This window comes from Myiozetetes cayanensis, unplaced genomic scaffold, assembly GCF_022539395.1.
Source record: "Myiozetetes cayanensis isolate MyiCay16 unplaced genomic scaffold, myiCay2020 scf2-11, whole genome shotgun sequence".
Taxonomy (NCBI): domain Eukaryota; kingdom Metazoa; phylum Chordata; class Aves; order Passeriformes; family Tyrannidae; genus Myiozetetes; species Myiozetetes cayanensis.
In genome coordinates this window covers 109,523,556-109,547,775 of record NW_026087411.1, presented here as the reverse complement: position 1 = coordinate 109,547,775, position 24,220 = coordinate 109,523,556, and the positions used below count along the sequence as shown (strand labels likewise).

Below are 24,220 nucleotides of genomic sequence, written 5' to 3'. Positions count from 1 at the left end.
AACCACGTAATGAATTGTACAATGTGTTATTTTCCTATGCTTGTTTTTCCCATAGTTTTTACTGTTGTTGAAAGTCTATTTGTGTGGGATTTTTTTTTTTCTGCAAATAGTTTTAAAATGATGAATAATCTTTAAAGACTAAAAATACATGCCAGCTATTATTGTACATGAAATCTGACAGCAGCAAAAGTGTTATCTGAACTTACTTGACAGCTCCTTCAAAAAACCTTTACTAGGTATTCTTTATAGGATTGAATATTCTTGGATTTGTGCAATTTGTTCTATAAGTCATATGAAAGGGAAAGCAAAAGTGTTCTAGATATTAGACAACCAGTCTTTTCTTGCAATCACTTTTTATTGGGAGCTGAACATCACGGTCAAACTTTCATTGCATATTCATGCAAGGACCGATCCTGAATCCTGTGAAACAAGTAATGCTCAACAGAAATTTTAGGGGCTCCAGTGGAACAAGACCCCAAGTGATTACAATTTTTCCATTACAAATGCATTTTATTTGCAAAAAGTTGGCCCCTGTTGCAGGCAGAGCAGGCCAGATCTTCACCTACCCACACAGGCAGTGGCACAGAAGTCATGATACTTTATCAGGCTGTGGGTCTGATCTGGTGGTCTCTGCTCAGACTGTCCTGGATTTTGTGCACACCAACACCAGGGAGATGTACAGTGTTACCAATCTGATTTCTTAGCATGAGGCACCACTTTGGCCTTGGTTTGAAGCAACCTGCTTGTTGTAGCTTATTCTAGCACAGCTTCCACGCAGGATTTCCGAACACTGCAGCTTTTTGTCCTGAATGTTTGGTTGGCAAGCTTAGCATATCAGATTTGCAAAGTCTGTGAATAACTGCCACCCAAATTATGAATGCAGCAGGAGAGCTTGGATTGTAAGCACTAGGAGGTGGGTAACCAGGTGCAGAGCACAGGTACAACTATTCTGGTATGGCACAGCACAATTCAGCACTGAATATGTGAATATTGAGTATGTGCAGCATTCAAAGTTGAAATTAAGAACTCTTCAGGCAGAAAACCTATCTGTAGGTGTAGGATAGGGAAGCAGCTCAGTGGTTCATCCATCCAGGGGGGGATGGCAAAGGAAGGTTAGTGCTGGGCAGCTTTTATTCCCAGCATTTATACTGGACCCGGAATGGTGCCATGGGTTGCTGCGTCCCCACCAAGTGTAAAGGGCTCTGCAGAGAGAAGAAAATCAGTAGGAACATTTAAGTTAGTTCAGTTATTGGATTCATTATCATGCTTCAGTATTAAGATATAAACATATCCTTGGAGCTTTGGTCTTATAGAACCAAAACCAAATACCAAGAGTATTTCTTGGCTTTGCCAAAGCCATTGAGGAAGGCCTTTGTGATTAGTTTTTATTCCAGTCACTCTGCCAGGATGACACAAGAGCTCTTAAGCAGCTCTCACAGTTCTGAATATTTTCAAAATATTCAAATAATAAAGTGGAGACTGTGCCATTCTCCCTTAGTGATAAAACCTCTCTGTGTCGCAGTTACTCCTTCAGTCTTACCCTAATGATTTACCTTCCACCACTGAATATGGAGTGGAAGAGAACTGCAAGTGCTGCATCTGATTCCATAATTTTAGAGTACTAATGATCCAGTTCCATATTTACTGTTTTTGTGAGGGGCAGAAAGCAATTATTAAATGTCTGGTGATGTTTAGGCAATGATGAGACAAAATACTCTTGTTGTATGGACAGTGCAGCCCTACTAACTGGAATTGCTGAAGTTATTCTGGGTTTTCTGAGTTCAAACAAACACTGAGCTACGCATTACATGTCTTATAACACTCCTCTCAAAGTTTCATTTCATTATACATAAACACAGTTGAGCATGGCTGTTCAGCTGAGCCTGATGAATGGAGGATATAAAGATGGGGAATGCTATATGACTGCATGGAAACTCTTACCTCCTTTGGTACTGCATCCAACGCCACAAATTCATACTTGTACAGGAACAGCACAACGAACAACTGGATTTCCATGATCGCAAACCACCTGCAAGAACAGGGAGGAAAACATTCGCCATCCAGCCTGAATATCACACGTGTGTTATCATCAGGTAACAAACAGGGTGTCTGTGACGCATTTTACACTCCATGCTTTAGTTCTGCTTGAAAGTTTATCTTCCACAGGGAAATCTGGTGTAGCTTTGTTCAGCTCTGTTCCTCAACAAAGAACAGGAGTGTAGTGGCTGCCCCTTCTTTCCAGTGAAACATTATCCTTCTGACACCCCATTTTAAACCAGCCCCTTATCATTATGGATTTTTCCACTGTATAAACATTTATGTTCTCCTAAAGCTTGCTGACTTGAAATAACTTCCTAGGAGTGAGAAGGCAGTCAAACACAGAAAAGGCCATATGACTAATCGTGCTATATAAAGTTATATAATACAGCTGGGAGCCTGATGACATCAGAGCGCGGTGACAGTGGGAGTTATTATTTAATGCATCAGCATTAGGATGCAGTAGGAGACCCAAGGGCATGATTTCTTTTTTCTGTAACACTCTCAGAAAGGTCCTTTTTAGTCAGGCCGGAGAAGATTTCGGATAACTGCAGGTGAACTCCTCCAGGCTATTGTTTTTTAAGGTTGATAAGTACAAAAGGTTTCTGCATTAAGCAGCGTACACCTATGCTCGGTCATGGGATTACTCACTTGCAGAATTTAGATAGAAGTCATAAATACACAGTTAAAATAGTAATACTACCTTCCTCTTCTACAGGTTATTTTCCATAATCTAAGAGGTGCTGGAAAACCTGGATGAAACATCTATTGGGGAATTCACAGGGGAGGAGGCCATGTGACTGTGCATGTGTCAGTCTGGAATTGGCCTGGCAGGTGTGAAGAGAAGTTTATAAGCCCCAGGAGACCCAGGCTAACTCCTGCAGAGCCATCAGGATATGCACATGGAGCTGCCCTGGGCTCTGGAGTGGGAGGATGCTTGTTTGTTTTAGCACAGCTTCAGACCCAAATTATCTCTGTGATGTCACACTGGAACTACCTTGTGACAGGGAGCTTTTGGTGACCTTGAGCTCTGGGGAAAGCAGTGCAGTGCTCCATGCCTGCAGCACTGTACAATGGTGGGATGGCACAGCAGGGTCCTGGTTCTGAGCCCCCTCACTGGTCTGGCAGGGGTGGACCATGATGCAACCAAACACCCAAATGCATCTGGATTTCCCAGAATGTGGAAGTCCTTCAAACACCAGCACAGCCAGAGGTGGGCTGCACAGCCCTCACACCTCTGTACCCTCTGCAGCCTGTCCCACGGATATAACCAGCAACTGACCACAGCACTTCCCACCACCAGATCCCAGAGTGCTTTTCCCAACAGGCTGCTGTGGTTGCTCTGCTCTGCACACAGAGATGCTAAGATACAAGGATAATAAGCAACACGTGTGTCTGAGGGTGGTCAGAAGGACAGCCCAGGAGTGAAAGGCCAGACTGCAGCATTCCAGCGTGTGTCTTCCATGGCTCGTTGTACTGAGCAGAAACCATGAGCTTTCCTGCACCAAAATGCTAAAGCCCCTTAGTTCTCACCTGTCTTTCATGTTCACAACTGAGTCCTAGAGCAGTTTTCCTGTAAAAACCCTCAGTCACTGATGCCTTCCCATTTAATTTAGTGACAAAGGGCCTGGGCCAAGATGTGCTTTCTGAAATCTTGCCCCCAGTGCTACATATTTGGGTGGTGCTGGAACCCAGGATCCCAGCTGTGGATTAAGATCCTGCAGTAAATGGAGCCTGAGAAGGAAATCACAGCTGTTGCACTGGTTTTACAGTGTCAGCACAAGACAGGAGACAACAGACAGAGCCATGCAAGATGAGCACAGTCACACAGACAATAATCACCTGGTTAGACCAAAGGAGTCAAACTGACATCACATTTTTCCTTTAGGTAAAAAAGATGACACAGAAATGGCTTTGTGGGAGCTCTTCCCATGTCAGTTTGCTAGCATATTTGACAAGTAAGTTATTTACCAGCTTTCAGTTTCATTAGCTTTTCATTTCATGCTGAACTTTTGCAAAGGAGAAATTAAATGTTTCATGCATTTAATTTATAAATCTCATTAGTGGATTAAAGGAAAATGCATCTTAAAGTTGAAATATCACTCTTTCATTCAGTCACATCAGGAAAATCTGCACCCTGGAATCTAGATACAACCGTTGATTTAATTTTCTTTTTTTCAATACCACCACATTATTCTTTTACAGTTACTGCTGAAAAACTTGAAGTTGTATGTTACCATGTGAACTGCCAAACAGTTTTAAAGAGTTTTTTTGTCTGTCAGCAAGAAAAATATTCTCCATCTGTTGTCTATGTAGAAATGTTATCATTTTCTCCCTAAACACAAACTTATTTTAAAGATCTTATCAGAGTCCAGAGAACAAGCTGAACAAATAGGTCAGGATATACAAACAAACAGCTTTCAGAAACATTGTTTTGCAGCATTCCCTGTACCTGCAGATGCCTCTCGTGAATTTTGCTGTCACCCTTGCTGGGAATGAGGCTGTGCTCATATTTAGCTCAGGAATATGGTACAAGCCACGGAGGTGCAGCAGCGAGGGAGCACTTTCCTCTGGCAAGCCTGAATAGTGAATGCAGTTTTATTCATTTTGCTCACTTGAATGCCTTCACAAAGTTTATCTGACAGTCATGTCCAGCCTGCTACAGGGAGCAGATTCCAGAATGCAGATCCTCTGCAACTCCCTCCAGAGTCCTTGCTCTGCATGGGACTCAAGATAAAATGACTAGTTTTAAGGATTCTTGGTTGCTTGCTTCTTAGAGGAGACCAGGTTTTGAAGGCAGAGGATTGAGCATAGAGATGTTTGAACACAGAAACGAGGAGCAGCTGGCTCCCTGGGACTTGTTCCAGGAAGAGGGACAGCAGAGAAAACAGCAGAAGGAATGCAGGAAGCATCAAGACTGGCATTGCTGGAGGAGTGAAGTGAGACAGGATCTGCAATTTAAGCCATTACACAATTGCGTGGGCCTTAATGCAAAGACAAGATTCAAACACAGAGGGGCCAGTTAAAATATTCCAAGATCAGCAAAGATGGCAGTGGCATTTTAGAAGATGGAATGAGAGTCTCAGACCAGAGAAATGTTCTGTAGGTTTGTTTAGAACTGGTTTATGGCAGCTTAAATACCTCTGTCTGTAAACTGGCAAGTTTGCAAGTGGGACAACTCCCCCTTGATAAAAAGATGCCTCAGCAGAGGCAGAGCTGGGCTGAGTTTGCTTCCAGGGGATGGAGGGGCAATATCTCTTGATACACTAGTCTCAGATTCTGCTTTTACAGTGTGACTTAGCCTGTCTTTTCCAGGAATGAAACTACTTTCAAATCAGTTTAAACAAGGTCCAGATGATGCCGAACATTAGGAGACTGAAAAAGAGCAAAGCAAACACTTTATCTCCAAGTGTAAGAGGAGCCCAGTTCAAGAGAGTTGTTCTCTGCAGGATTTGGGAATAAATAAACCCCAGCTGTTTCACTGACCTTCCTGGACACTGATGCTTCCCTCCTCCAAATGCCACAAAGCTGTCCAAGAAAGCATTCTTCTCTAAATTTGCCTCTTTCCAACGATCCTGTGGGAAGAAACCTTTTTTTCCAAATCAGCCTTATATAAATAAAGCTTAACTTTATTTCTTCAGGCTAAAAATGACCTTGGACAGCTAATCCTCAATACAAAGTTGCACTAATGCCATTTTTTTGCATTCAACCTGTTAAAGTCTGGATTCAAAAGTCAGCACTGACTCGGGGAAAGAAATGAGGGTCCCATCTAAAACATATTTAGGTGCCTCAAAATGCTGGTGGAGTTTTCAAACTCACCCCTAAAGCATTCTTCCTATACCTCCCCATTTCCTAAATGCTGCATCTTGACCTATTGGAATGCCCATAAGAAATGGAACCTTATTCTTTTGAACATACAGAAATGCAAAGCAAATGTTCAACAAGTACTGGAGGAAGCCTCAGCCACAAAATTGTGTCATGACACACAAGTGGCTCGTGCATATCTTGCACAAAAAACATCTCTAAGATTCTGTGCACAGAGGTCCATGAGCTGTATTTGGTGTAAGCCATTGTGTGATTTGGAACAAAAAGAGCCCAGAGGGATCCTTATCCATCCTTTGTTGCTTTGAGAGAAAAGGAACAACACAAGGGACAAGGCTGAAGTTTTGGTGGGTGACACTGAGAGAGGCAAATCTCTTGACTGCTGAGTGACAAACCAGCCTCCACAAACTCAGTGCAACTCTGCCAAATAACACCCTGTCAAGGTTCTGGTGGTGAACTGCTCTGATGAAGCTGTACCAGAGAAGATGCAACCTTGTCTTTATTTGGTTTAAGCTGTTTTTATTTTTTTCAGCTAGGGGTGTTTGAAGCTTTCTGAACAGGAAGCCTGTTAGCATCAAAACTCATTAAAAGAAAGAAAAAAATCTAAGGGATGAGGAAGGAGGTGACACATGTGGAATGAAAATGTCATTCAAATGCCAAGGAGCACTCATCTATTCCCCAGGAAAAAAAAAAAAAAAGGCGAGTTTCTAAAATAAAAAGCTAACTTGCTTTTTAGGAATAAAGTTACTAAAGAAATAAGCTGCTGCATCACGGTTTCAGCTTCAGATTTCAAACACGCAGGAATTGTTATGAGAGATTTCAAATTGGGAAGAGTTTGCTAGAAAGGAAGTTTTGTTTAAATTACTCCTTGATGTATTTCTATAAAAAAGACAAACTGTTCTATATCAGATGGTGCTAAAAAGAGCAGTTACAAGCCTGCCCACACAGCCACCTGCAGTGGAATAATAATCAAGAAACTAGATTAACTACTAAATTAGTAGAGCTAATACCTACCAGAAATCATCTGACAGGGAGAGGAGAGTACTTGGAATCATAGAATCATAGAATTAGTTTGATTGGAAAAGACCTTTAACATCACTGAGTCCAGCCATTAACCCAACATTGCCAAGGCCACACTAAACCATGTCCCCAAATGTCACATCTACACATCTTTTAAATCCCTACAGGGATAGTGACTCCATTACTTCCTTGAGCAGCCTGTTCCAGTGCCTGAAAACCCTTTCAGTGAAGAAATTTTTCCTAATATCCAATATAAACCTCCCCTGGCATGCCTTGAGGATGTTTCCTCTTATCCTATGAGCTGTTACTTAGGAGAAGAGACTGACCCCCACCTGGCTACAACCTCCTGTCAGGGAGTTGCAGAGAGTGATGAAGTCAAGATCACAGTGATATGAAGGAGTAACATATTACCTGAAATGTCACTGAATTTACAGTCTTGCTTATTCTTACAGGCCCTTTGTGGGCCCATCTTCTCTGTGTACGAGGCCATCCTCCAGGGAATGGGGAATGCTCAACTTTGTGCAAATTTGTCTGTTCACAGACACTATTTTACAGCTTTTGCTGTGAAATAAGTGAGCTAGAGAAAAGACAGCAAAATACCCACACCAAGAGGTGACAACTTACAGGTTTGAACATTTCTGGGTCTGGAAAATATTTTGGATTCCTGTGCAGCCAATAGGGCGACAACATCAGCATGTCACCTGCAGGGATGGTGAAATTCTGAAAAGAAGAAAAAACTCTAAGAAGGGAGAAAATCACAAGTCAACTCCCAAAAGAGTCCCTCCTTGGTACTTCTCTTCCATCAGCAGAAAGTCCTAAGAGAGAACAAGTGAAGGTGATAAAGCAATGATGGCCATATTACATATTTGAGGTTTCTTCTTGCTGTTGCTGTTTTCTTCCATAAAGCCTAAACAGTGGAGACCATGAAGAGACTATTTGTGTTCTAATTTGTTTTTTTCAGGTATCAAAAGAAAAAAAGCACTATTTCTGTCTGTCCTGCTTCTTGATGTACCATGTGAGCTGTTTGGTTTTTTTCTAAATCTTTTGTGAAACATTTCATTCAATGTAAAGAAATTCGTAGAAGGTCTTATATGACAGTAGACATTAGTAATTTCTTAAGTATCAGGAGCACTGATTCCTTAAGAGAGTGGGTTTTTCCCAAACATTTCTTTGTCAGATTCCTGAGTGCTGACACCTCCCTTCTGAACGTCAGTGAGGAGGACAAACAAAGAACGAATTTTATCAGTTACTAAATTGTGGTCCTTTCTACTACATTTGTTGTGTCTGATTACTATTTTACATACCATCAGCACAGTATCTCCATCTCAATTCAATTCATTCTAAAATCACCTAAAAATTGAAGGTAAGACTGTGACAAAGAGAAGGAAAGCCACTCAGAAATTAATGATGGTGAATAACTCTATCAAAAAGAATATATCTGTGAGACTGGGGAATATCTCTGGCCCTTTAATTTTATCCAGATCTACTGGGAGAACCCTTTCCAGGCAAATCATACAGCAACCTTTGGGGGGAAAAAAACCCCACAACCAAATCTCACCTTAATTCTAATTGGGTTTATTACTTTCTTGGTGATTGCACCTGGAGACCTCAGCCGTATGGCTTCCAAAGTGCACCATTTGATAAAAGGGAGCTTCTTCAGGTCCTCTTCAGAGACTTCCAGTTTATCTTTACCTGTTGCAGCGTGAGAAAGAAGACTCAGTGTAAAAAATGAGATTTCATACTTGTTTCTGATAGAGGCTGACATATCTAGATTTAGAACTGTTGGTAAAATACTTCAAGACATATTTTACAGTCCAAAATTTTTCTTTATATTTCAAAGCTTTAAGAAAAGCCATTGAAGAGAATGTAATAAATCTAAGGTGCTGTAGTAGATATGGTGTTGGCCAAGAGAAGCCAAAGAAAGGTCATTTTGGAAGGTAAGAGTCTTTGGAAGGTGAGAATTTTTCAGGGCTTTGGTAGGACGCTGCATGGAAGTCGCAGGGACTGTAGGCACCAAGACAAGAAGCCATGGCTGAGCTCCTGGGCTGTGTCAACACAAGCAAATGAAACAGGGCCAGGAGAAAGGCTTAAGCACTGCTTTTTGATTTTCTTTATTAGCTAATTATTGACATGTTTCTTGATATGGTTTTGACCCATGTCAACAAAGAGCCTTCCATGAAACTCCAAGCAGGGTTCAGGGTACTGCATATGGGAATCACTGCTCCCAGTAGGTAACTGCTTTTTGAGGGAAAGAGATTAGCCATGGGGGGTGAATCATGCTGGATAAATTGGCCTCTGATGACAGAAAGAGAACAGTTCCTGGCCTGCTTTCTTCCACAGAATAGCTGGAACTGGTGAACATCACACCATGAAAAGCAGCTGAACTGAAAGACCTCATCTGACCCTATCATAGATAGGTACATGGAAAAATCACAACACTGGTTAGTACAAATCTAAGTTTAAATGATAGGAATGAGGAAACACATACAGGTCTTTTCCTACCTTCTTTTGATAACATCAAAGGTGTTTTGCTTAAAAATACTTCTTGAGCATATGCTGAGTAAAGAACTGAGAGCTGGACTCTACGTTACCAGTAGCACTCTTAGCAGCAACACTCATTGTTCCCTGACCAAGTGTACTGTGTGCTGGGCCAACACAGAATAAATCATTTCTAACTTCCAGGACACAATCAGATTTATTACCTGCTTTGCCAAAAACAGAAGCCAGGTCTTCCATGACTTTCTTGTAAATGGAAGGATGAGACAGTATGAAAGCAAGGGTCCAAAATGCAACCTAAACAGAGATGGAAACCCTTGAATTTAGGAATACAGAACAGAATGACAGTATCTTTGTAGCAAATCACAGAGGTAGGTGAAAAAAATTTCCACTTTTTTTTTTTTTTAATGTGCCTGTTGTAGTTGGAGCTGTGCTCCCTGGGTAAATCCATATCTAAGGGCTCAGCTCCTGGGAGATTATGTCTAGTCATCTGCTGTGTACTTATCTTTAGTGAACATTATATAGCTTTGGCCTTGAGCTTTGAAGCACAGAATCCTTTGGTTATTTTCAAATAACTAGGTGTTAAAATAAACTACGAAATCATTGTGTGTGATTAGTTTCAGCTTCATGAATGGAAATAAAATTCCTACTAATACTAGCAGAAATGAGGTTAAATAATTTGCAGGGCACTGTCGTAGTCACACTAAAACGGGCAGGAAAAGTTTTAATTAACAGCAAAACAGTAGTATATCCCCTTTAGAAATAATTTGCTAACTGATTATGCAATGAAGTTGAAAATCAAGAAATTTAGGAAAGGAGAAAATCCTCTTAAGTAGGATGAAACCAGAAGGACTGGCAGCAGTGCCAGGAGTCTCTCTCCTCTTGCTGAGCTGGCAGGAGGTGCAGCCTGCACACAGATCTGGTCATGGGCCATCTGTGCTGGTGAGGGATGAGAACTCTTACTGTTATTTCCCAAATAGCCCGACATGGATGCAGGTCCTCCTTCTGCAAAAGAAATCTGGTAGCTTAGTTTTCTTGTACAGCACTTGGACGTTGTGGCTTCACTCTGCGGGCTAAGGAGGGATAACTGAATTGTTTCAGATAAAAGGGTTTAAAATGCTTGTAAAAAAATGCCCTTGGAAGATGAAAGGCCTTTTTTTCCATCATTCCATTCCCCAGAACAGTGGTTGTGCCTATTCTGAGAAACAGTGAAATATCTGTATGTCTATTTACAGCTGAATATTACAGGAGTAAGTGTTGTGGAAGGAATGTCAGTTATCCTGATAACAGACAGCAGGCTATGCCTCCCACTTATACCAACACATGAATCCACAGAAACCTCACTGAAATGGATGAATTTCCCTTAGGCTAAATTTCAGTAATATCCAATCTACAAAAAACATAGATATATCCATTAGGGGTGCATATAAAAATAACTCACTATCATGTTTTTCTACATCACATCTGTAATGGACATAACTGCGCTGGAAAGGGCTTAGTAGTCATGGTAAATAAAGGATGGTTTTGCTGCTATGGATTTTTCATCTGAGAAATTCCTATAAATGTCTTTGGCCAGCCTAAGATGTGTTAGATATATTGGGCTTGTTAGCATACTTATATCAGTATCATTAATCCAGCAAATCCTTTTCTAACATGGACAAAACTTAACAGGAGTAGAATCAAACCGTTGCTTTTCTTCCACTGGCATTTTTACAGCAGATCCCCCAAAATGAAAGAGACAAATTCACTCAAGGATTTACACACGGATGAAGTTACTCTATATTATGCTTCTGATATCCTTTACAATTGGTAACACCAGGATATCTAAAATAAGAGTCTTTACTATAACACAGCCACAGTGCTTCAAAACAGAGCTAAATGCTCTTCACAGCTTAAGGCTCTGATCTTAATAGCTATGAGGCTTATGTTCCTGAAATGTTATGATAGGGGACAACATAATTTAGGAAAAATACAAGAAGAGCTTTTCTTGTCATTGCTTCTGTGACACTGCAGCCTGGGTATATTTGTAGTGATGCATGTGGGCGTGATAATCCCTTCTTTGGAATCCATGCAGTGTGTGTGTGACCTCTGCTTCAAAGTCTTTGCTTCCCAAATACAGGCTTTTGAACAGGATAGAGAGAAGATGTTTCTGTAGCTGATGTACTTACAGGGACAGCATTTGCTTGGGCAGCCCAGAGCATGAGGAGACCATAATTGGGAGCTAAATGTTTTCCTTGCAAGTTGTCCAGGAGATGTTGCAGTAGTGTCTGTTATAAATAAAAGATAATGGTTATTTCCAAAAATATTAAAATGTGTAGGGCTTACTAGAATTCAAGGACTAGTTTCTCAAAGAGAAGTAATGTTAGTTATGGGTTTTTTGCAACCACAAAGTAGAGATGACAGCTGTTAAGAGAAAGTGAGACTCACACAGGCAAAGAGCAAGAAGCACTCAGTGCACCACGTGAATCCCTACTCAATACTTGCACTGCTCTCAATTTCCTTAAAGATTTTAGGGAATTGGGCACCCTCACTCCCCACTGTTGCTTGTGCGTGGAAGAAAGAAAAAAGAAATTATTCTAACTCCTGCTCTACTCCTTTAAAGAACCTGAAAATGGGAATGAACCAGTTGAATGAATGCAAATGAAGGAAATGTTCTCTCTGTTCATACTTGTTATGAAGAGATGGTCTGATACATCAGTAAACTCCCTGGTTTCAGGCACTTTGTTGGTGACATAAGTGGTGACTTCAATGGGTGGATACTCTTTGAAACTATAGCAACTGTGTAATGTTCTAGGATCAGCTTTTGTTTATACTATTCCCTTAAATACAGGGCAACCATGCATTCAAAGCAAAGCTTCCTGTCTACTTTTCAGAGGGAATAAGGCTGACCTTGAATAAAAAAATGACTGATCTTTTTTTCAGATTCCCATCCAGTCTAAGACACCAAGTTTGTGCCTCCTTCTTACGTCCCAGCATCCCCTCTGCACCCTTCTCCTCCTTTTCATTAATCTGGTTTATTTTATGCAAGAAAATGCAGTATGTAAAGCTTTTAAAGTCTAAATAAAACTTGTTTTGTTTAATGACCTGTTCTACAATCATTTGGTAAATCAGAATTCCCAGGCCAGTCTGCCGTCACGTTTGTCAGCCGTATCGACAGAATTCCTGCCAGAGCTAAGGAGAATAACCAGGGGAACAACTTATCACAGCTTTGACACAATCAATATTTAGGGTACTTGGCTTCCAATCCAGTAATCTGCTATTTTCTACTAGTCTGGCTGTTGGACGATCTACTCACTCTACACCAGGGTTTAAAAATAGTACATGTAAGGTTTTGAGATTTCACAGCATGGTGCCCTCAGAGAAACGACTGAAGGGTCTTTCTCTCACCTCTTTCAACTGCTCACTGCAGTGTGATACTGGAGGCTGGCAATGGATCATAGCTCTGAACCCTTGGCTTAAAATTCCCCAGAGGAAGATGTTAATCCTCAGAATTGCTGGAAATAAACTAAATGGAGGAGTAGGATTCAAAGTTATGGGCCTGGATCTGTCCTACTGCAGGTGACAGCAATACTGGACAATGAAGGCATAGCTATAAAAGTTGACATATTTGATTTATTTCTTCCAGTACTGAAATAATTCCTGCCCTCCGTTGCTTCAGTCAATATACAACAAAGTCATCTTATTTCTTGGCCTGGGATGTTTACCTTGGATGTGGTGTCTGAAGGGTTAGTCCTTTCAGCATCCAACACTACTTTCTCAAACAATTTTAGAAGCCATTTTTTGGATTTAGACCAGTTCCTGTAAAGAAAAGCAACAAACAAGAAGCACTTAACTGAGGCAGTACAAACCAACATTTCCTTTTCCATGAGAAGGACTCCTTGTTTGTTTTCCAAAAGCCCCTGGGCAGCAGTCAGTTGATGAATAGCCAAGTGTCAGTCTGACTGACTGAACTGATGACTGACATGTCCAAGACCTTCACCTTGGCCAGACCTCATCTCGCAACCAGGACCTGTGATTGCAAGACTCCTACATTTTCCTACCTTTTCACCACAGGCTTTCATTGTGGCTTTGGACAGATAGCTTAGGCCAATCTTTTCAAGAATGATCCTCCTGAAGAAAATCAAGGCCACATTTTTAGAGTACCCTCAATTCTTTCTGAAGTCTATTTTGAGGTGCTTAAGGCAATATCATGGCCCTGGGAGCACTGACAGGCTCTACAAGCACTTCTGTCCCTCAGAATTTGAGTCTTTCTACCCAAGGTCAACTCTGCAACAGGGCAGCCACATAACCTGAGATTGGTCTGCTGGGAAAACAGCTAAAGCATGAAAAAGATCAGAGAGACACCTCACTGGAGATCATCTGAGCTTGGTACTCACATTTAGGGTCAGTGCCTTTGCCCCATTCTGCTGCTCCCTGGCAGGTCCAAGCTGGACCCTGCCTACCTAAGCAAGGTTGTTACCTCAGGAAGCACTCAGGCATCTGAGAAGCGTATTCAAAGTCCTCATCATACTTCTGAAAATGTTCTTCAAACTCCTTGATTTCGCTCTGACTTGTCGGGCAGATGCCTTTCCCAAACAAAGTGTTCACCACTGCTGGATACATGACATGCCTGCAAGGACAAGATCCCCAAGACTTAGGGGCCATAGGAAGCCATGGCAGCAGTTTTAGGTCAGGATGTAGCATGTTGAACTGCCAACCCTTGTGGGACTCAAGTATCATGCCGGAATGGAAGGGCTGGCACAGGGCTCACATCACACTCACACCCTTTGTTAAGATTTTAAGCAGAGATGTGGAGATACATAAACCTCAGGCTGGTCCTCTCCATGTGGCTGAACTTCATCAGTTATCATTTGGTCACCTGAGCAGTGGCAGAAAAGCTCTGGGCCCCAAGGTGCCCTTCTCCCCATTAACCACCCCTCTCATTTCAGGTGGGCCTATGTGAACCTTCCAGGCATTGCACAAACCCCTCTGGACCAGATACCCCCAAACTTTCTTCCTCTGGATGCAGCTTTGCTGGACAGACAATGTTCTTTTGTTTTCATCTCACTCCTTCCCTGCTTGTTCCTCGGTTATTCTGCAAAGTCTGAGCTCCATTCTCAGACCCTTCTCCTGTACTCTTTAGTTTCAAGAAACCCTTATTCAGTCTTTGCAGCGTTCCAGCCTCTGCTAAACGGGGAATAGCACTCACTTTCCTGCTTTTCTAAAGATTATAAGGAAGCTGGGGCCATCTGGTGGCTCTGTGGATTTAGTTTTGAGGCAGCTAAATAACAGCTATCCGGGGCATTGCATTCTAATTCTTTTACTCTGCTTTGTAAGAACAGATCACCCCCCCACACACCAGATTTATTGTGGATGACTTTTATGGATTCTGTATTTTTTCATCTCGCTAATAACTCGGGTTTTTAAATTTTAAACAAACAACAGCTGATTTTAATGTCAGGACAGCCATGGAAGTGGAAAGAACACCCTGTCCCAAGGCTGCATCAGGGATGCAGTGGGATGTGATGCTCCAGGTACGACTTGTAGGCTCATGGCACTACTGACTCTTGTGGACCACAGTCTGTGCTGGTGCCAGTACAGCACAGAACAACAGGTCTATCCCTGTCCACAGAAACTTGATCCCAGGTTAAAAGACCACAGAAAGGGGAATAACAGGAAAATATGAGCCAATATTAGCACACCAGGCAGTGGTGTGGGTCGCCACCAATTCAGTGATGCTCGTTTTTTCACAAGAAGCAGATGTGACTTTGATCTCAGAAGCCAAGTGGGGAAACACTGTGGGATGTGAGGGTTTGCACCCCATTATCGAGACCAGTGGGATAATGGGAGGGTTTCAAAGGGAGGGATGGGAGGTTTCAAAGCCCCTTTCCCCACATTTTTCCCCAGTTAATCCATATTGCAGTAATTGCAGTGACAGATGCTGAGTGTTTTAGCTGCAGTAAAAGCTCTATCTTACTGTATTATGCAGGAAAAACCATCAAAAGACAACCTGGTGTTAGAAACAGGTCTAAACCAGAGGCATTATTTGACCTATCCCTTGGAAGTGTTCAAGGCCAGGTTAGATGGGGCTTTGAGGAATCTGGTCTAGTGGAAGGTCTAGCAGAACCCCCCCATGGCAGGGGATTGGAATAGGATGATCTTTAAGGTCAGTTCCATCCCAAACTATTCTATGATTCTATGAATATTCAACTTCTAGTACTGATGGACAGACAAGATACATGTGTTGTCCCAGATGACCAGGAAAAAGGAGAAGTTAAGAGCTCTGTTGTTGTCACATGAAACTGTCAGTAAAGGGATTTTTTTTTTTTACATGAAGGATGAAGTTCTGGCAGCAAAGTCAGTTGCAGAGGACTTAGTTAAGTTTTGGCCTAGGCTTGACCCAAACATGAAAAGTTTTCAACCTGCTGAAGATCAAGCATTTTGTCTGTTCTTAAGTTCTTTATAAACATGTGAAGTTTTTATCCCCTCTTCTGGGAAACAGGGTTTGTTGAAAGATGCTGTGGTTGTTGTTTTTTTCCAAACAGTTAATTCAGGTGCTTCTCCTATCTGGGAAGAAAACACCTTCAGATGAAACCCTGCCCGCTCTGTGAGCCACCTGAAGCAGTGAGTCTGTGATGAGCATTCCAACAAAACTTTTGTAACACCTGAGAGCCTGAGCTCCACCTGCTTTACAGTGACATCTCTGCTCCCATGTGGGACACCTCTGCATTGGAGATGCGCTGCAAAACTCCCTTACCTTACCAGGTCATTGAGGTCGCCTGAGCCTTCCATGCCCAGGTGAGCCATGTGCTCATGCAGCTCCTTACACAGAGTGCCCATGAACATGTGCAGATTGGAAGGACTCATTTTCCCCTTCATCATGCTGTACAGGTTACCATGATTCTGATAAAATGATTCTGCAGGGACAGAAACTAAATGCAAAAAGAAACAGAAACGTTTTGGAAAGTAGACAAAGTAGATTTTGACTGAAAGACAGAGTGAAAACTTTTACACAGAACTTTTGACTGTAATTTAAGTGCCTTAACCCTCATTTTCTTAGAGTGAGATACCCTGTAAGCTTCTTTCTAACACAGTAAAGATTTTGGTGAGCCCTCTGCTTCTACCAGTCTGTGTAACATCTTCCTGCCTCATGAAGCTTCAGTGCCAGAATCAACAATTCAGAGATTTCCCCCCAGTGGAATACAGAGAGATGTGCATGCACATCCACAGAACTGACGGTAATGAAAAATAAATTATCCCAGGAAAAAAAAAGTTTGTGTCACCTTTCTACAGTGGCACAGCCTCTCAGGACAGGCTGAGAGAGCTGGGACTGTTCAGCCTGGAGAGGAGAAGGCTCAGGGGGATCTTGTCACTGTGGATAAATATCTGGTGGTGGGAGAAAGATGAGGCCAGGACTCTTCTCAGGGCAGGAGGCAATAGGCACAAATGGCAACAAAGGAGACTCCACTGAGACACAGGGAAGTTTTTAATGTGAGGATGATCAAACACAGCAACAGGTTGCCCAAACAGGTTGAGGAGTCTCCAGTCCTGCAGATATTCAAAACCCAACTAGACATAGCCCCGAGCAATCTGATGTCACTGACATTGCTCTGAGCAGGGACTTGGACCAGGCATTCTCCAACAGTACCTTCCAGCCACAGAGATTCTGTGATTTAATCTCTCTGACAATTTGCTTTTCTCTCATTTCACAGTCCAAAATTGCCAAATTACTCAAAGAATTCCTGTCTGTGCTATTCTGTGTGGATGCACAGATGGATGCATGCACATGTGGATGCATGCACATCAGCACATGAGCTGACAGAGCATGCAACTCTGGATGGGATATATACCTCACCCATTTTTAATGACTGTTGTACCACAGGGTAACAACTAATTACTGCTACAAGATGATTTTCTAATTAAGTGATAGGACTACACTCACTCCAAATGTGGTACACGCAGGTGGAGTGTCCAGCCACATAAAAGGACCTGATCTCAAACCTGGGTTGCTTGATGACAAAAGTAATAACAGCCCCTGGATCAGAAAACTCTGATTCCTTGGGACTGAATCCAAACACTTTGCAGGTTTACAGTGCTGGATCCACATGGAAAAACTGAGTTTCACCTTCATTTCACAGCATAGTCATGGGTTAAAATAAGCATTTAAGGTGTGATCAAAAAGCCAGCGGGCTTCTGGTTTGCTTTAATGTTCCTGGGTAACTAGATTTGATTTCACTTAAAAAGAGCCAGGTCTCAGTTACCTGCATTCTCCACAGCTTGTTGTACTGCCTGTTCAAAGTTTAAGTCTTCAGATTTGAAAAACACTTCAGTTCCTTCTTCCTCAGTCACAAAAGTAAATCGTTTTCCCAGAGCGAATATTGTGAACACGGGGCCGTACTGAAACAAACAAAGATTTCACCTTACTGCATTGTTAACTCAGTGCTGCTGAGAGGTCTGGAGGGAGGAGCTGATCCCTTCTGCTCTCTCTACCCCTTGGTTCAGGACTGCACAAAGAGGATCACAAATCAGACCAAAATTTGTAGACTTAGGGACCAGAAGGGAATGTGATCTGTGGCTGCCTGACCTTTTGCAGAGTAGAAGGGATTCCTTCTCTGAGAGTAACACTTTGTATTTGAATTACATTACATTTCAAACAATCCAACATAGCTGGATTTAGAGAACCCAAGGGAAGGATTATCTACTGCATCCCTTGGCTGCCACAGCAAAGTACCCACAGTGTAAAAATCCATAATCATAACTATTTCGGTCTACAGTTTTTTAGCAAAAAAATCCCCACTCCTACATCTTTTTATTTCTCCCCTCCCCTCTTCTCCCCTCCTTTCATACCAATGATTTTTTACTTTTACAGATGTTGAAAAATTAATATCAAAATAGCAAAAAAACTTTGAGCAGAGCAGACTGGCTTACATTCAGGGAAGGTTTTTGATGCCACAAATCACTCTTTCATCTTCCCTTAATCTAATATCCTAGAGCCCTCTCAAAACTTTCAGCAATAGGCATTCGCTTCTGAATTCCTACATTATGAAAATGGTCACTGATACTTGCAAATACTCTAAACTAGAAGAGATGTGCAATATCTACTCTCTGTCAGATGTAGGCATAAAAAATCATTCCATCTTGCTCACATGGTTTATGCCATTGACTGTAACCATTTCTTTTGCTGTGTGTCTGTATTGAAAGTCTGCTTCATCAAAAGGTCTTTGAAGCCAAGAAAAATATTCCTCTTGACATCAGTTGAATTTTGATTGTGTCCTTCAACTGTAAATTATTAAAGAAAGAATGACTGTTCAGACTCTCTGGGTGATAATAAATAAAATATTGTTTTAATAATAAGTGTTCAAGGCCAGGTTGGATGGGGCTCTGAGTAACCTGGTCTAGTTGAAGGTGTCCCTGCCCATGGCAGGGGGTGAAAAAGATGAGCTTTGATGATCCTTCCAAGCCAGGCCATTCTATGATTCTCTGATTCTATAATAGCTAAATTCCTAAGGTTGCTATTTCATGTCCAGATCCTCATTATCAGGATGGATAAAAATTAGTGAATTCATACTCTACCTGTTTTCAAATAATATTTTTTAAATTTGAAATTATAATGTATTTAAACTAATTTTAAAATAAAATCAATTTTGAACTAATAGCAACCAGACTCCGATTACTATAGAGACAGGGAAAGCAAAATAAAAATCCTCTTAGGATTTACTGCTTTCACTCATGAAAGCTCTGTTTTTTCCAAAGACTGGGAAACACTGCAGTGCCATGGTGAGAGGAAGATCTGAGCTGACAGAGAAATAAAAACTTCAGAAGGATGCTCTCCAAAATCCCAAAGGAAGGAAATCAGGGAAACAGCCATTTTTCCATGGGGCACTGACAGTCAGGGAGCAACTACTCTTAGCTGGGACAGCTGCGGTTGCATCAGGACTCGTGCTGGAAGCTGGGAGCACTGGCTGTGTTTCCTCTCCCTTGCCACACACACACACGAGGTCAGTGCCATGACCCTTCTCTGTCTCAGGGACTCCAATATTTTGGTCTTCTGTGCACGGGACCAGGGCCGCAGACCTCCAGGGACATCTGATGAGCCCTGAGACATGGCACCATGTCCCAAATGCAGTCAATACACTGAGAGGGATGCATGGATCCCACAGGTCCCTACAACAGTGCAGAACAATCTCCTGGGTTTAACTGAACTTTTCCTGTTAGCTTAATAAGCAAGCTGATAGGAAGAATTTGAAATTCCTTACTAACTCATGTCACGTCTGCCATGAGTCCCCACAAGGCAAAGTGAGGAGCTTCATCCTTTGAACCCCTCATTAAGCAGCTCTCCCTGTATGTTATGTTGCACAGTGGCCCTGGTTACCCATCCCAGACCACCTGCAAAACTGCTTTAACCAGCCAGGCAGCTTTAGGAGGAAGAGGTGGTATCTTTTATTAGACCAGAGATTAAATATTTTATTTGAGCAGGGGAACTTGCTTTTCTTAGTCCCAGTGATGACACAAGGGGAAAGGCAAACAATTCTTCCAGCCCACGGCTTCTTCTGTAGGAGGAAAATAGAAGCAGCAAACTTCAAGCAAAGTGCAGGCTGGAAGCAGTGGAATTCTGCTGTGTTACTCCAGGGCTTGAGAGAGAAAGCAGTGAGGGATAGACACAGAAGGAATTTAAAAAGAAAGGAATTAAGAGAGATATTAAGAAAGAAATGAGTGTCACTTTGACAGGCTGAAGGATTTATCCAGGGGAGGATTTTTCTAACTGCAAGAGTCTCCCCTGAAGGTGATGACCCTATGGAGCTACAGCCTGTTTCTGCATCACCTTTTACAGGGGCAGCTTGCTCGTGCTAAGGACACTTAACTCTGTTCTGGCAATATTAAAGAGCCTGGAATTATTTCAGATGTATTTTGCAAGCCCTGTAACGCCTGTTAATGACCCCTTTGGCAGCAGCATGTGTTTTGTTTGGCTGTACTCTGCTACAGTGCCTACTCCTTTAAAAGGGACTAGGCAGGAAAAGGCTTATTTTTCCTGGCCTCAGCACGGCCTGCAAGTGTGGGAGGTGGCAAGGGAGGGAGACTCTGCAGTGCCTGGGGTGTTTAAGGAGAGGAAGGGAGAACAAAAGAGCAGCCCTCCTCAGGGACAGGGGGACTGTCAGATGCTGCTGCTGCAGCCAACGTGGGGGATGCATGGAGACATCCCTCTTGGCCCAGGGGCACCTCAGGGAGAGGTCACAAGGATACTGAGTTGCTCGAATAAAAACAAAGTCAAAGGAAAGGTCCCATCTGCAAACACAAAAACAAAGGGGAGACATGTAAGAAAGCCTTTCCGTTCTGCTTTGCCTTATCTTGAGTTTTCTCCCACTGAAAATGTTTCTTGTTCTAGTTTCTGTCCCAACAAAACCTGGGGTTTACAAAGTACTTCAGGTGTTTTTGGTGTCTCCAGGCAAACAAACACCTAAATTAATGAACCCAGAGCCTCTAAGTGAGCATTTGCACATCAATACAAACATGTAAACGCTTTGCTCATTGTGAATGAACTCCCAAAAACGACTCTTCTTCCAGGTTGGTTTTAAAATTTCATCCAAGAGATTTGGCTAAAAGCTTCTTTGAAACAAAAGGCAACTAAAGGAAGTTTAAGTCATGGTGAAACAGCTGTCCCCAAAAGGGACTGCACTGGAAAGGACAGACCGGCAGGCTGCTATAATTTGGCTGCCACCAGGATGTGTTTGCAACAGAACAGGGCAAGGAGGTTCTTTAACAGCCTCATATCAGAAGAGTAAAAGAATATGATGACTGGATTATTTAAGCGAGGCTTGATCAGTTTATTTAAAGGATTATATGGCTTCTGAAATAGTAGGAGAATGGGCTGGAATGAGTTTTCTTCCAGTACTACATTTCTGCCCTATGACGAATGAACAAATAAATGATCACGGTGTGCATAGATGAAAGATACAGGAAAGACAGAGTAATATAAGGTTAAAACTGGCCTATTAAGCACAAGGAAACCAAGGAACTCCAGATCATACACACGATCTTACCTCGTGGTGCACCTAATGTGCTTTAATGCAAGATTGACAGCACTTGATGTTCTCAAAGACTATACTTAAACCTCTGCTTTCATTTAACACCATGAGTTTATAACAGTAATGACTGTAAAGAAGTACTTAAAAAATCTGAAATCTAACAGATGAAAAAGCAAGTTTTAAACATCCAGTATTTAAACATCCAGTATTTATTTATGTGTTGGGTGTTTTTGTTTGTTTGGGGTTTTGTTTGTTTGTTTGTTTATTTCAGGATGTTACAATAGTTTCATTTTTAGCCAGTTTTTGCAAGTGGGCTATGTGATCCTTCAATATGGAACACTCGAGGCTGATTACATCGCCGTAGCAGGTGATACATCCCTGAATGAAGGTGGGAAATTGGTTTTTTTTATATCAGTTATTATAAGCTACCTAGAAATTAGGCATCTAACCTAAATTAACCATTTAGTCTTTATCCAACAGACGCAGAGAAAGAAAGTTATGTCCAGGGGGTAAATCTTCACACCCACGTTTGATAAGTTTTTTAGGATGGAAAACATTGCCTTCCAAACATGTCTGTGTCTCTCTTGAATGCTGAGGGACACCAGCTGGTACTCAAAAATCTCACCTAACTTCAGGCATGCAGATAATTAGTTTCCTGGTCCCCGTGCTTGGCACAGAGGTTTCCACCTTAGCTGAAACCAAGATTAACACACAGCCAGACTGCAAAAGCAAAACAGCAGAAGCCCAAGCAGGATAGTCACAGCACAGAGATCGTGTCTGGATCAGATCCACAACTTAGCAATGTTAGTGGTACAAAGCCCATCCTTCACCAGCTAAATGCTCCTGATGTTATAAAAATGTGACAGGAAAGGAGAAAACTTAATGCAGAGGCTTTTCATTGCCTTTCCCCTTGAAGGCAGCCACCCTGAGCACACACCCACGAGCAGGCATGCCGCCACAGACATTACCTTGTTCCTAGCTTGCTCTATAAACTCCAGAGGAGCTTTCCCGAACTGAAACGCGGCTCCAAACCAAGGGATCCAGCTCCTGATGCAAGGAGGGCAGCTCGGGTTTCTCAGCTGAAACAAAACAGCCTTGACAATAAGGAGCCCCAGGACTGCTGCCAAGAGGAGAGTGAGATCCATTTTGCCCGCTCGCTGCCTGCCCCAGCAGCTGCTGAGGCCGCCGCGGCACCGGCATGGCCGTGCTGGCCCCGGCTCCGAGTTAATGAATAGGCCTCTCTGATCAGCCCTGCCAGCTGAGCACTGCCATGGAGACAAGATGTCAAAGCACCAAGCAGCCCAGGGGACAAGCCCTTGTTCTGGGAAAGGATCAGCCAATTGTGCTCCGTTCTGGGACGGGGACCAACTTCCACGGCTTGCAAAACTGAGATGTTGCTGTGGCAAGTCCTTGGACTTTGTGCCAGTTGCTGGGAGGCTGCTCAGGCAGCCAGGGACATGGCCAGGGACACTGGCAAAGCAATGCAGAGATTTTTTCTGTTAAAAAAGATTACTTTTTTGGCAATATTGAGATTACAAAGCGGAGAGGTTGTGATTCGCAGACCTTTTAGCTTTCAGCAAGTCAGATGGCAAGAAACTTCTGCAGGCATCACCTGAAGCAGAAACCTCATGAAAGGTATCTCTCACCTGCCTGAGATCATCTCATTGAAGGCTGGATGTGTGTCCAGTGTCTGAGAAGCAAGAGGTTGAACTGACAATTCAAAGCCTGTGTTATATCACTGCAATGTCAGAAGACAAGGGTTCAGTGGTAAAATTAGTTTCTTTGCATGCGTAGAAGTGGCACACCAAAATTACATACAGAATTCATTAGGTATAAAACATTCCCCCTAGGAGGTGGTCTCACAGCCTTCCCCCACACACCCTCAGCAAGAAGAGAACACAAAACCAGGAGGAGTGGCTGACAGACCAGATGAGTCTGCTGCCATTCAGAGGGACCTCAGTAGGCTGAAAAAATGGGCAAACAGGGACTTAGCTTTAAAACACAGAATACTCAGTTGGAAGGAACCTCAAGGATCATGTGGTCCAACTTTTCAGAGCAGAAAAGTGACTTCATGAAGTTCAGCAAGGCGAAATGCCAAGTTCTGCCCCTGGGTGGGAACACCACCACATACCAGTACAGGCTGGAAGGCACCTGTCTGGAAAGGAACATTGCAGATCTGGGGTCTTGGTGGACACCATGTCAAACACAAGTCAGAAATGTGTCTTTGCACTCAACAGCACCCCACGTTGCATTAGGAAGAGTGTTACCAGCAGATCGAGGGAGGTGATCCTCTGCCTGTGCTCAGTGCTGGAGAGATCCACGAGGAATGCTGGGTCCAGTTCTAAGCTTCCCAGTGTGAGAGATATGACCAGACTGGAGTGAACCCAGTGAAGTGCTAAGAAGTTCATAAAGGGGCTGGAGCATCTCTTATTTGATGAGAGGCTGAGAGAGCTGGGACAGCTCGGTCTGGAAAAGAGAAGGGTCAGGGGAATCTTATCAGTGTGTATGGACACCTGAAGGAAGGGTGCCAAGAGGATGGAGCCAGGATCTTTGTACTGGTGCTCAGGGAAAGGGCAAGAGGCAGTGGGCATAAACAAATACAGAAAAGTCCACTTAATTTTTTTTTAATTGTGATGGTGGTCAGGCACTGCAACAGGTTGCCTAAAGTAGCTGGGGAATCCTGGGAGACGTTCAAAACCCAGCTGGACACAGTCCTTAGAGCCTGCTCGAGGTGATCCTGTTTTAAGCAGGGCTTAGGACTAGCCAGACTCCAGGTCCCTTCCAACCTCAATGGTTTGATTTTTTTTTTCTTTTTTTGTGATTTTGTCTTCTTTTCTCTGGCT

The 24,220-nt window shown here is 42.6% G+C and overlaps 1 protein-coding gene across 2 annotated transcripts; it reads right to left on the bottom strand.

Annotated features, from left to right (window-relative positions):
• Positions 1-336: 336 nt before the first annotated feature.
• On the bottom strand, positions 337-22,573 carry LOC126639850 (24-hydroxycholesterol 7-alpha-hydroxylase). Of its 2 annotated transcripts, XM_050315105.1 has the most exons (12): positions 22,346-22,571; positions 17,616-17,751; positions 16,112-16,286; positions 13,835-13,984; positions 13,080-13,173; positions 11,544-11,642; positions 9,582-9,672; positions 8,438-8,571; positions 7,504-7,599; positions 5,524-5,612; positions 1,942-2,029; positions 337-1,202 (listed from the first exon to the last, which is right to left on the bottom strand). In XM_050315105.1, the coding sequence occupies exons 1-12, from the start codon at positions 22,520-22,522 to the stop codon at positions 1,131-1,133; spliced, it is 1,401 nt and encodes a 466-aa protein (XP_050171062.1). In that variant the 5' UTR covers positions 22,523-22,571; the 3' UTR covers positions 337-1,130. The 2 variants fall into 2 exon arrangements, with proteins under 2 accessions (XP_050171062.1, XP_050171063.1); XM_050315106.1 differs by lacking the exon at positions 5,524-5,612 and having other exon boundaries at positions 22,346-22,573.
• Positions 22,574-24,220: the final 1,647 nt, after the last annotated feature.

Bases quoted from the DNA above. Each gene is read 5' to 3' on its own strand.
- LOC126639850 (XM_050315105.1), bottom strand. From the start codon at position 22,522: ATGGATCTCACTCTCCTCTTGGCAGCAGTCCTGGGGCTCCTTATTGTC. The intron at 11,643-13,079 runs GTAAACATCCCA...TATTTATAACAG, and splicing joins CTTCAGACACCACATCCAAG to ACACTACTGCAACATCTCCT. The intron at 9,673-11,543 runs GTAAGTACATCA...ATCTCTGTTTAG, and splicing joins CCCAAGCAAATGCTGTCCCT to GTTGCATTTTGGACCCTTGC.